Source organism: Amborella trichopoda, chromosome 2 (assembly GCF_054954075.1).
Source record: "Amborella trichopoda isolate Santa Cruz 75 chromosome 2, AtrichopodaSantaCruz75HAP2 v2.0, whole genome shotgun sequence".
NCBI lineage: Eukaryota > Viridiplantae > Streptophyta > Magnoliopsida > Amborellales > Amborellaceae > Amborella > Amborella trichopoda.
The window spans coordinates 57,094,402-57,108,386 of NC_142337.1; the positions used below are offsets into that span (position 1 = coordinate 57,094,402).

General features: G+C 33.9%; 1 protein-coding gene and 1 pseudogene across 1 annotated transcript; both read left to right on the forward strand.

Annotated features, from left to right (window-relative positions):
* Positions 1 to 5,813: 5,813 nt before the first annotated feature.
* Positions 5,814 to 8,249, forward strand: LOC18431334 (major allergen Pru ar 1). The gene is made up of 2 exons (XM_006841459.4): positions 5,814 to 6,078; positions 7,697 to 8,249. The coding sequence occupies exons 1-2, from the start codon at positions 5,895 to 5,897 to the stop codon at positions 7,996 to 7,998; spliced, it is 486 nt and encodes a 161-aa protein (XP_006841522.1). The 5' UTR covers positions 5,814 to 5,894; the 3' UTR covers positions 7,999 to 8,249.
* Positions 8,250 to 11,191: 2,942 nt separating this feature from the next.
* On the forward strand, positions 11,192 to 13,754 carry LOC18431333 (major allergen Pru ar 1-like; annotated as a pseudogene).
* The last annotated feature ends 231 nt before the right edge of the window (positions 13,755 to 13,985 follow it).

Below are 13,985 nucleotides of genomic sequence, written 5' to 3' on the forward strand. Positions count from 1 at the left end.
TATTAAATTTCGACAAAGTTTGTCATATAATGATGGACCTTGGTGTGGGGTATGGTAGACCAAAGGAGAGTTCACTCCTTTGAACATAACAATTGTTTTTTTTTTTTTGATAATTAAGGGGGAAGACATTCCCTACATGAGTTAGATTTTTTAGGGTGTTAGTAGGATGATGCTATTGATAGGAATGGAAACTACGTTGTGTTGGCTGTTAGGATTTAATAACCTTATTATATGTAAAAAGAGGTATTTATCCAGCTAGAAACAAAATAGGAGAGAGCACGAGCCACAATACGAGAAATAAAGCAACATCATCATAAGAACACAAAGATTTACGTGGTTCATCCCAAGAGGGCTACATCCATGGGTATGGCAAACTGAAATTCACTATACCAAATTTACATGATTCACCTCAAGAGGGCTATCCATGAGTACGACAAACGGAAATTCACCATACTAGATTTACGTGGTTCACTCCAAGAGAGCTACATCTATAGGTACGGCAAACTGAAATTCATTTTACCAATAAAGTTACATTACAGATTTTGAGATATAGAGTTATCTCTATAACTCTTGACAAAACCCAGTCTACAGGAGGGACAACGTGGAATTTCTCTCCATGGGAAGCTCTCTTTTCTCTAAAGGGAGGCGGTGCTTTTGAAGCAGATGATGCCTAACCTCTCTCTTTATAGGAATCCCCCTTTCTATATGGTGACTCAAATAGGGCACACAAATTTTCTGCTCTTCTATCCCATATATATATATATATATATATATATATATATATATATATATATATATATATATATATATATATATATATATATATATGTATATATATATATATATATATATATATATATATATATATATATATATATATATATATATATATAAGGATAAGAGTCCATACCAAATATGAAACTTCTTATAAGTGTTATATATATTTCAAGAACCAAACGATATATCCAAAAGTCCTAATCTTTTTGGATTTTTATTTCTTTTAGAAAACTTATCAATATCAATCTCAATCCTACATAATATGGGATTTACTAATTTAGGTGGTTTTGGATATCACCATATCCAACAATGACTACGTGTGAGGATGCTACCACCACAACCCGAGCCCCTTTCCTGGAATTGTAAGATTGTTTATCTATAGATAGTACAAGAAGATCCCAATCACTTTTAATCATCGGATGCGAATTCAATAGTTTGGTGTGTATCACAAAGTTTTAATTTATTTATTCTTTTGGACTTTGAACCCTATCAATGACACACCTAATAGCATAAGATGATTATGCCATCCTCGTATTTAAAGTAAATAATCTTGTTATATGTTTTTTCATATAACAATCAGTGATAGAATCATCTTTAATGTACCTTGTTATATCGTCCTCTATGGTGTAACTAAGTATTCAGCTTGGACTGAACCGGTTCCAAGGTGCCGTTCCCAGCCCGTTCCCCTAAAACCCCCCATTTCATTATTATTATTTTTTCTCTTTTAAGCATATCTAATGTCCTTTTAGGTCCTTGTTAAATCCTCACTTTATAACCCCTAGTTTAATTTTTCTTTTATTTTTAGTTTAAATATTTTATGGATTGCTGATTTAGTATGCTCCTAACTAATCCGGATCGCTGATCCAACGATCTAGATATGTGAGGTGCTTTCACCGTTCGTATCTGGGTTTTGTAAAAGTGGCAATGTTTAGAACCCAAATAAATAAGGCAGACCATTCGCCCACATACCCTCGTTGGATCGGTGATTTGGATCATATAGATAGGTCCAAATTAGTGATCCAAAAAGATATTAAAAAAATAAATAAAATTAAAATAAGGGTTTACATAGTGAGGATTTAGAGGGGATCTAAGAAAACATTATATTATATATATATGAAGGGGTTTTAGGGGGGAACTGGGCGTACTTATACCATTGTAGAACCAGTTCGATCCTATCAAATTGGCAATTTAAAGCAGAAATCGTCGGGTTTTTAAACATTGAATACTAGTGTAACCATAGGGTAACATTTGTCTCTTTTCTTTTTGTTTGTTTTTTCAGTGTAACGTGATACTTTTTCATGTTACCAGGTGGGGTTGGCCAAAAGAATTGTCTATACGCCCTTGTCTTGCCAGCATGGTGGCTTCTTCCAATATGCATGAACATAGGTGATGTTTTCCCCCCTGCTCGGGTCCTGAATTTCATCCTAGCTAAGAGTCCATAAAATACATTGCTCAACCTCATACCATTTTATGGAAATGTATAGAATGAGATAATTTTTTTTTTTTTGTACATGGAAGTCACAATCATCATTGATCGATAGATTTGACAGCAAGTGGTTGGGGATATTATTTGGGCACAAAACTCAAAATAAAATTTCTCGAATGTTGTGACACACTTTCATCTATTATATTTCACATCTAATGATTAAAAATAATTGTGACCTCTTTGTACTGAAAATAAATCATCTCATAATATACAATCCCCCATTTTACTACATTCATGGAAACCCCTCAGGTATGTTTTTCAGTTGATCTTCCGCAATGAAAAGTAATGCCCTCATTTGTGCTTCAATTGCTGCAGTATTACCCACAGGCCCAAAATAGGTAACTAAAATTGCACCATTGTGATATCTCATTAGGCCCCAGTACCAGTTAATAACAGTGGTCAGATTTTATTATTGAAAATGTGCATCCATAGTCATATGTCTCCTTCCAAAAATCTATGTCAAACATGGATTTTGGATCTAAAATTTCACATGGTTATTATTGCAAGTTTTTATGAATTTGACAAAAAAAGAAATGGAATTTAACCTTAAAATAGGTTATTTTGAAATAGCAAAAAGATTAAAAAATGATCCAAAAAGAAAACTTAAAATCATTTGTCTTAAATAAATTGTCTTTTCTTTTAGTTTCATGATCACTATGGTTGAGTTACCTGCCTGTAAAACTTTAGATCCAAAATCCACCTCTAAGATGGAATGCGGAAGGAGATGCCACTTGAATAGAGTGCATCGGCTGATGCACCAAAAACCCCATCCTTTATTCTTACTAAAAATTTAATTAACCATTAGTTTTTATTGTAAGGGAAATTTGTTCTCAATGCTTGAGTGGTTCTCTAACAATAGTGCTCCCACATCAATGGTATTAACTCTTATCCATATGCACCTTGCCTAGAGTCATTCTTAGTCAAGGTCAGCCACCAGTGCCCATCCTTTACTCTTACTAAAAATTTACCAAAAACTTAATTAACCATTAGTTTTTATTGTAAGGGAAATTTGTTCTCAATGCTTGACTGGTCCTCTAACTGTAGTGCTGCCACATCAATGGTATGAACTCTTATCCATATGCAACTTACCTTGACTCATTCTTAGTCAAGGTCAGTCACCAGTGCCACCCACCTTCTTCCCCACCTCATCATTTTTTATTTTCTTTTGGGGTGAGTCAGTGGGGACAGGGCCCTATCCTTCGTAGAAATTCAGCTTAGAATTAAGCCCAGGTTCTTCCCCACCTCATCTTTCTTTAGAAAAATGGGAAAAACTTCAAAAGCATATGAAACTACCTCAAAAGGTTTATTGAAGCCCAAATAGAACCATAAAAAATAGCTATTAATGAAAGAAATATCCTATTTATACTTTTTACATGAATACTATACACAAATGTCGACATAAACTCCAAATTCACTACTATTGACAAATCTCTTAAGATTGTATTGCTTTTATTTTTGTCCCCTCCTTGTGCAACGCACATGAGGTTAGGTGAAATTCAATATATTTATCAATCAAATATGTCAAAAACCTTTGTCATTGTACCACAATGAGTTGTTATATAAAGGACAAATCATATAAAGCATTTAATTCTAAAATAAAAGCGGCTAAAGTACCTACTCTTAGGAATCATCAGTTAATATTTGTTATTGCTAAGGAAAGAAAATTGAAGATTGTTATACGCCTACTTGCTTGTTGATGTGGGCCCATGAGCAGGAAAATGATAATACTTCTTTGGCCGTCAGGTTTGAAGACCCTTATGTAAATCCATTTGTTTATTCTTACCACATATATCATCTACATTAAATTTTTGATAAATGACATTTTCTCTACCATGAAGAAAAAACCATTTAATATTGCCTAATGTAACTATTTTGTTTTCCCCTCTCTATCCCTTCCCTGCCCTTTATCGTTAAACTAAGGAGCACCTAACAAATTCATTAAAAAAGGCTGCTTTGATGCCGAAAGACCCTCAATTCGATCATCTCGAGCTCAAGACGTATGAACATAAAAAAAAATAGATTTCAAGTATTAAAAATAGTGCATCTTGTAATGTATAATTTATCTTGTCAATTTTCAAGATTTTCAAGTGTTTATAGATCTACTCGATCTACAATATTTTTAACTTCAAATTTTATAATTAGATATGAAAATAAGTTTTCAAGCTATTATAAAGATTTATAATACTGAAACAATATATTTTGATACTATTTGAAAGTACGCCCTACTTTGATTGTTGAGGGTCTCAACCTTATACAAACCACACCCGGAATAAAAATAGAAATCTTATTTCCTCCTATAATCCCATGACTATTTCCTATCTCCAATTATCACTTAAAATTTATTTAGGGAATTAATGGAGGCACCCTTGATGCATCTCATATCCCACTTTCTCATAAAAGGGAAAGCCATAGGAAATTTCTGAGATTTCATAGCTTCTAAAATGATAGAAAATTATTATTGTCTTGGCTATATTAATTAAGGTTTGCAAATCACAAAAAATAATCCCTTGCTGTACTTTCTTCTAGCTTAGTCTCTCTTGTTTTATTCCAAAGTTTAATCAAATCATGCTTTACATCGGAGAGATTCCTCAGTTATTACCTCTGATAGGCATGAAAAATCCAACCCTCAAATTTTGGTAAAACTGGAATTTTACTCCTGAACTTTTAGATAGTGATAATAGAATAAAAAGCACTAATTGTTATAGCTTCATTTTTCTCGTATGACTATTAAAGCTTCAGACTATTTTCATTTTTTTTTTAATGAACTAAGTGTTTTTTTTTGCCTCAAATACAAAGAATTTGTGTGAAACAAAAGCACTTCCTTTCTTCTTCTTTTATTGTACGCATGCTTCTCCAAGTCTCCCATACTGGTAAAAATTTACGAAAGTTTGATAGTGTAGATTTACGACAGATGAAAATCATTAGAATAAATGGTCTAGATAACTTAATACATGATATAATTTTTTTGGGACTTTAAAATCTTTTTTTCTTCTTCACATCCATATATTTCAATGTCAAGATGATCATCAGTTAGAGGATTTTTCGACATCAGAACAATATAAATTTTTGAAACGTGCCTTTTTTTACAGTACAAAATTTCAACCCCACGTGAACTTATTCCATTATGAAAGGGTGTTTGTATAAGGTGTCAACCTTGAACAATCCAATTAAAGTGCACCTCTGAAGCTCGTCGTAATTTTATAATAAAAATTTCAACGATGACCTAAAAATCTACCTTTCATTTAAGAATTTATTGAGGCGTCCAAAAAAACCAGCCAAATATATTAATTTAAATTCTCTAATTGTTACACCACTCACCCTTAATAAAAAAATACCGGGTCTTGCTTTCACATATACTGTCCTCTCTTAAAAAATATTTAAATAATATCGCTTACTTGTCCACGCCCCTCATTCCTCCTAGCACGCAACGACCACTCTCTCAAATATCACATTCATATATTTTTTAATGATTTATGCCCTAAAATCACTCTCAATCTCACCAACCCACACTACTTTCATCTATAAATACCTCTCTATCTCTGCACTCATCATCGTCATCCTTTCCACAATCTCTATCTCTATCCCTTTCCCTTTCTCTTTCTCTTGTTTGTTTTTACAGGAATCGGAAAAAATGGTTGCCGGCACTCTATCCGATGAGTATGTCTCTCCCCTCCCAGCCGCGAGACTGTGGAAGGCGAGCATTAAGGACGTGCACAACATCGTCCCAAAGGTGATGCCTCACATAATATCAAGTGTTGATATATGTGAGGGTGATGGTGGAGTTGGCACCGTCAAACAGTTTAACTTCACCGAAGGTTTGCACCACCAATGTCTTTCATTTTTCTGCAACTCTCTCTCTCTTTCTCTCTAGACTCGGAAAACTTCGATTTCTCTCCCCCGATCTTTAGCAACCCCGGTGAATTCAAATTCTCCCTCTCTCTTCCCGATGCTTTGCACTGAAAAAATTAGCTTAAATTACCCTTGAGAATGAGATCAGGTGGGATTGGTTGGCTGTAGCTGCACCCCAATAGAGTTTTATTTTTAAGTCTCATGAAATCAATCTAGTGTCCCGGGTATCAGGAATCGGGTTGAGGTTGCGGTGGTAGCGCCATTTGAGTCTCAAATACTGATCGATAATGTGATCCAAAGCCGATAATTATTTCTAAAATCGGGTAGGCCCCTTCGGTTAATCTACCTAACAAAACCCTATATTTCCTATTGATCTACCCAAAAAAAAAAAAAAAAATGTTCCCTGGATTTCAACAAAAATAAAATAAAAAGAAAAAACTTAAATGAGGTTCCATTTAAATTCAAATGGGTCCCATTTTAAAAATTCCAGCCTAGTGATGGATCTAGGGTGGTCTTAAACATATTTTATTAAATATTTTCGAAAGAGAAGAGTCTTAGACGTTTAGTACCAGCAAGGAAATGGACCCCACTATTTGATTAATTTCATAGTTGTGTGGGTCCCTCTCTGTCCATCGTTATCCAACCATTTGAATGGACGGTGATGTACCCCATGGCCATGGATTTTTATGGGCAATACATATTGAGAGATGCCCCCTTCGGAATGCAAGGTCAACTCAAATCTTCAACACAATCTAAAGACAAAGTGACATCTTATCATAGCGTGACAACTTTTGCAAATGGTGATAAGTGAAAAAGTCCTCGAAAATCCAAGGCCTCAAGTCTAAGCTTGAAATATTTAATTATACATGTATGGAAAAGTTTATATAAGGTTGTAATTTTAAAATGTAGAATCATATAAATGCATCACAAAAATCTACCGAAAATATTGTTTTAATGTCTAAAAAAACCTTTTAATCGAAAAACCTTCTAATCGATCATCTCGACATCGAGATGCATAAACATGAAAAAAAACGGTTTTGTGTTTCGAAAATAGTGCATCTTGCAACACAATATCTAGACCGTCCATTTTTAAGATTTTCATATATTTATAGATCTATTTGGTTTTAGCTATTTTTAAAATTTAAAATTTTCTAATTAGGTATGAAAATAGATTTTAAGATAATACCAAGTATTTTTTACAACAAAATTATATGTTTTAATAAAATTTTAAGGTGCACCTTAATTGGATTGTTTAAGGTTGCAATCTTTTTAAAACTGCATATATATATATATATATATATATATATATATATATATATATATAACAATTGGCAGTCCTGAAGAGTCGTTGTTTGAAATTGTCAATCCTCTCTCTGTCTCTCTCTGCAATTGGCAGTCCTGGAGAGTCATCGTTTGAAACTGTCGATCCTCTCTCTCTCTCTCTCTCTCATACCATAGAATTACTTCATTTAAGGCAAAATCATTTTCTTCTTCTTCTAACATGATCATCTTAAAGGTAATAGGAGATACAGTTATGTCCTAATTTCTCATCTTAACATAGTATTTTTCTCTCCTCATTGCCAGCGGTCCAAGAATACCGATTTGTTAAGGATAGGACAGATGTGTTCGATGAGGAGAAGTTTTTCCTCAAATACACTGTTATCGAAGGAGAGCGCCTCGGGACCAGGTTCAACTCTCTAGTTTACGAAGTGAAGTTCGACGAGGCTGCTAATGGCGGAACAGTGGCCAAGATGAAGGCCGACTACGATACCATCGGTGATGCAACTCTCTCAGATGACGAGGTCAAACAAATGAAAGAGAACCTCCTCTCTCTGTTCAAAGCTGTTGAGGCCTTCCTCTTACAAAACCCTGATGCATATGCTTAAGATCCTTGTTTTGCATCTATACCCACTGTGCTTGCTTTCTTTTCTATACCTTTCTCTTTCGTATAACCAGCGTGGTTTGGATGATAATAAAGTGTGCTGTAGTAATGTGTGTGCGGGCATTGGCTTGTCGAAAAGGAAAAGATCAGAGTGAAATAAGTTTTGTGTTTTTTACTTCTCGAATTTGTGTATGAGAAGAGGGATTTATCCTAAATTGGAAAAGTAAGTTTTATACCTCCTTTTATTTGTATCAATTTTGTGTACGACCAAAGATTTACCATTTTTTGTGCGTGTTTAGAGTAGTATATTTTGTTTATTGGGAAGTTTATCAATATACCCCTGAGAGAGATGAACTATTTAACAATTTACCCATGTTGAAATATTCTAGCTCATGTTCATGTGTTTTCTCATATGTATTATGAAATAAAATCAAAAGATATGGGTACAATGTTAAATAGTCAATTTCCTATGGGTATTTTTATAAATTTCTCTTATTTAATTGATTCCCATTGGTTGAAATTCCAACCTTGATACCAACATACAAGCAAGATATTCTTACTAAAAATTTAATTAACCATTAGTTTTTATTGCAAGGGAAATTTGTTCTCAATGCTTGACTGGTTCTCTAACAATAGTGCTCCCACATCAATGGTATTAACTCTTATCCATATGCACCTTACCTAAACTCATTTGTAGTCAAGGTCAGCCACCAGTGCCCATCCTTTACTCTTACTAAAAATTTACCAAAAACTTAATTAACCATTAGTTTTTATTGTAAGGGAAATTTGTTCTCAATGCTTGACTGGTCCTCTAACTGTAGTGCTGCCACATCAATGGTATTAACCCTTATCCATATGCACCTTACCTAGACTCGTTCTTAGTCAAGGTCAGTCACCAGTGACACCCACCTTCTTCCCCACCTCATCATTTTTTATTTTCTTTTGGGGTGAGTCAGTGGGGACAGAGCCCTATCCTTCGTAGAAATTCAGCTTAGAATTAAGCCCAGGCTCTTCCCCACCTCATCTTTCTTTAGAAAAATGGGAAAAACTTCAAAAGCATATGAAACTACCTCAAAAGGTTTATTCAAGCCCAAATAGAACCATAAAAAATAGCTATTAATGAAAGAAATATCCTATTTATACTTTTTACATGAATACTATAAACAAATGTCGACATAAACTCCAAATTCACGACTATTGACCAATCTCTTAAGATTGTATTGCTTTTATTTTTGTCCCCTCCTTGTGCCACGCACATGAGGTTGGTGAAATTTAATATATTTATCAATCAAATATGTCAAAAACCTTTGTCATTGTACCACAATGAGTTGTTATATAAAGGACAAATCATATAAGCATTTAATTCTAAAATAAAAGCGGCTAAAGTACCTACTCTTAGGAATCATCAGTTAATATTTGTTATTGCTAAGGAAAGAAAATTGAAGATTGTTATACGCCTACTTGCTTCTTGATGTGGGCCCATGAGCAGGAAAATGATAATACTTCTTTGGCCGTCAGGTTTGAAGACCCTTATGTAAATCCATTTGTTTATTCTTACCACATATATCATCTACATTAAATTTTTGATAAATGACATTTTCTCTACCATGAAGAAAAAAGCATTTAATATTGCCTAATGTAACTATTTTGTTTTCCTCTCTCTATCCCTTCCCTTCCCTTCCCTTTATCGTTAAACTAAGGAGCACCTAACAAATTCATTAAAAAAGGCTGGTTTGATGTTGAAAGACCCTCAATTCGATCATCTCGAGCACAAGATGTATGAACATAAAAAAAAATAGATTTCAAGTATTAAAAATAGTGCATCTTGTAATGTATAATTTATCTTGTCAATTTTCAAGATTTTCAAGTGTTTATAGATCTACTCGATCTACAATATTTTTAACTTCAAATTTTATAATTCGAGATGAAAATAAGTTTTCAAGCTATTATAAAGATTTCTAATACTGAAACAATATATTTTGGCACTATTTGAAAGTACGCCCTACTTTGATTGTTGAGGGTCTCAGCCTTATACAAACCACACCCAGAATAAAAATAGAAATCTTATTTCCTCCTGTAATCCCATGACTATTTCCTATCTCCAATTATCACTTAAAATTTATTTAGGGAATTAATGGAGGCACCCTTGATCCATCTCCATATCCCACTTTCTCATAAAAGGAAAAGCCATAGGAAATTTCTGAGATTTCATAGCTTTTAAAATGATAGAAAATTATTATTGTCTTGGCTATATTAATTAAGGTTTGCAAGTCACAAAAAATAATCCCTTGCTGTACTTTCTTCTAGCTTAGTTTCTCTTGTTTTATTCCAAAGTTTAATCAAATCATGCTTTACATGGGAGAGATTCCTCAGTTCTTACGTCTGATAGGCATGAAAAATCCAACCCTCAAATTTTGGTAAAACTGGAATTTTACTCCTGAACTTTTAGATAGTGATAATAAAATAAAAAACTAATTGTTATATCTTCATTTTTCTCGTATGACTATTAAAGCTTCAGACTATTTTCATTTATTTTTCCATGAACTAAGTGTTTGTTTTGCCCCAAATACAAAGAATTTGTGTGAAACAAAAGCAGTTCCTTTCTTTTTCTTTTATAGTACGCATGCTTCTCCGAGTCTCCCATACTGGTAAAAATTTACGAAAGTTTGATGGTGCAGATTTACAATAGATGAAAATCATTAGAATAAATGGTCTAGATAATTTATTACAAGATATATTTTTTTTTGAGACTTTAAAATCTTTTTTTCTTCTTCACATCCATATATTTCAATGTCAAGATGATCATCAATTAGAGGGTTTTTCGGTCAGAACAATATAAATTTTTGAAATGCGCCTTTTTCTTACAGTACAAGATTTCAACCCCAGGTGAACTTATTCCATTATGAAAGGGTGTTTGTATAAGGTATCAACCTTGAACAATCTAATTAAAGCGCACCTCCGAAGCTCGTCGTAATTTTATTATAAAAATTTCAACGATGACCTAAAAATCTACCTGTCATTTAAGAATTTCTTGAGGCGTCCAAAAAAACCAGCCAAATATATTAATTTAAATTCTCTAATTGTTACACCACTCACCCTTAATAAAAAAATACCGGGTCTTGCTTTCACATATACTGTCCTCTCTTAAAAAATATTTAAATAATATCGCTTACTTGTCCACGCCCCTCATTCCTCCCAGCAAATAACAACCACTCTCTCAAATATCACATTCATATCAATTTTTTAATGACTTATGCCCTAAAATCACTCTCACTCTCACTCTCACTCTCACTCTCACTCTCACCAACCCACACTACTTTCTTCTATAAATACCTCTCTAACTCTGCACTCATCATCGTTATCAGTTCCACAATCTCTATCTCTATCTCTATCCCTTTCCTTTTCTCTCTCTTTCTCTTTCTCTTGTTTGTTTTTACACCAATCGGAAAATATGGTTTCCGGCACTCTATCCAATGAGTATGTCTCTCCCCTCCCAGCCGCGAGACTGTGGAACGCGAGCATTAAGGACGTGCACAACATCGTCCTAAAGGTGATGCCTCACTTAATATGATATTATGTGAGGGAGATGGTGGAGTTGGCACCGTCAAACGGTTTAACTTCACCGAAGGTTTGCACCACCAATGTCTTTAACTTTTCTGCAACTCTCTCTCTCTCTCTTTAGACTAGGAAAACTTCGATTTCTCTGCCCCCCATCTATAGCAACCCCGGTGAATTCAAATTTTCCCTCTCTTTCTTCCCGATGCTTTGCACTGAAAAAATTAGCTTAAATTACCTTTGAGAATTAGATCAGGTGGAATTGGTTGGCTGTGGCTGCACCCCAATAGAGTTTTATTTTTAAGTCTCATGCAATCAATCAAGTGTCCCCGGTATCAGAAATCGGGTTGAAGTTGCGGTGGTAGCACCACTTGAGTCTCAAATACTGGTCTAGACTATGATGTGATGTGATCCAAAACCGTTAATTATTTCTAAAATCGGGTAGGACCCTTCGGTTAATCTACCTAACAAAACCCTATATTCCTTATTGATCTACCCAAAAAAAAAAAAAAAAAGAGTTCTTTGATTTCAACAAAAATAAAATAAAAGGAAAAATCTTAAATGAAGTTCCATTTAAATTCAAATGGGTCCCATTTTAAAAATTCCGCCTAGTGATGGATCTAGGGTGGTCTTAAACATATTTTATTAAATATTCTTAAAAGAAAAAGAGTTTTAGACATTTAGTACCAGCAAGGAAATGGACCCCACTATTTATTTATTTCATAGTTGTGTGGGTCCTTCTCTGTCCATCGTTATCCAACCATTTAAATGGACGGTGATGTACCTCATGGCCATGGATTTTTATGGGCAATACATATTGAGAGATGCCCCCTTTGGAAGGTCTATTCAAATCTTCAACTCAATCTAAAGACGAAGTGACATCTCATCCTAGCGTGAAAACTTTTGCAAATGGTGTTAAGTGAAAAAGCCCTCGAAAATCGAAGGCCTCAAGTCTAAGCTTGAAATATTAAATTATATATATATAGAATAGTTTATATAAGGTTGTAACTTTAAAATGTAGAATCATAGATGCACCTCAAAAATCTATCAAAAATATTGTTTTAATGTTGAAAAAAACCTTCTAATCAATCATCTCGACATCGAGATGCATGAATATGAAAAAAAAAATTTTGACGTTCCGATAATAGTGCATCTTGCAACACATTATCTAGACTGTCTATTTTCAAGATTTTCATATATTTATAGATCTACTTGATTTTAACCATTTTTGAAATTTAAATTTTTTAATTAAATATGAAAATAGATTTTAAGATAATAATAAGTATTTTTTACAACAAAATTACATGTTATAATAAAATTTTAAGGTGCACCTTAATTGGATTGTTCAAGGTTGCACCCTTATAAAAAACCGCACCTATATATATATATATATATAGCAATTGGCAGTCCCGGAGAGTCGTTGTTTGAAATTGTCAATCCTCTCTCTGTCTCTCTGCAATTGGCAGTCCTGGAGAGTCATCGTTTGAAAATGTCGATCCTCTCTCTCTCTCTCTCTCTGATATCATAGAATTACTTCATTCAAGGCAAAATCATTTTCTTCTTCTAACATGATCATCTTAAAGGTAATAGGTGATACAGTTATGTCCTAATTTCTCATCTTAACATAGTATTTTTCTATCCTCATGGCCAGTGGTGCAAGAATACCGATTTATTAAGGGTAGGACAGACGTGTTCGATGAGGAGAAGTCTTTCTTCAAATACACTGTGATCGAAGGAGAGCGCCTCGGGACCAGGTTCAACTCTCTGGTCTATGAAGTGAAGTTTGACGAGGCTGCTAATGGCGGAACAGAGGCCAAGATGAAGGTAGACTACGATACCATCGGTGATGCAACTCTCTCAGATGACGAGGCCAAACAAATGAAAGAGAACCTCCTCTATCTGTTCAAAGCTGTTGAGGCCTTCCTCTTTCAAAACCCTGATGCTTATGCTTAAGCTCCTTGTTTTGCATCCATACCCACTGTGCTTGCTTTCTTTTCTTTACCTTTCTCTTTCGTATAACCAGCGTGGTTTGGTTGATAATAAAGTGTGCTGTAGTAATGTGTGTGCGGGCATTGGCTTGTCGAAAAGGAAAAGATCAGAGTGAAATAAGTTTTGTGTTTTTTACTTCTCGAATTTGTGCATGAGAAGAGGGATTTATCCTAAATTGGAAAAGTAAGTTTTATACCTACTTTTATTTGTATCAAATTTGTGTATGACCAAAGATTTACCATTTTTTGTGCGTGTTGAGAGTAGTATATTTTGTTTATTGGGAAGTTTATCAATATACCCATGAGAGAGATGAACTATTTAACAATTTACCTATTTTGAAATATTCTAGCTCATGTTCATGTGTTTTCTCATATGTATTATGAAATAAAATCAAAAGATATGGGTACAATGTTAAATAGTCAATTTCCTATGGGTATTTTTATAAAT

Bases quoted from the DNA above. Each gene is read 5' to 3' on its own strand.
- LOC18431334 (XM_006841459.4), top strand. From the start codon at position 5,895: ATGGTTGCCGGCACTCTATCCGATGAGTATGTCTCTCCCCTCCCAGCC. The intron at 6,079-7,696 runs GTTTGCACCACC...CCTCATTGCCAG, and splicing joins ACAGTTTAACTTCACCGAAG to CGGTCCAAGAATACCGATTT.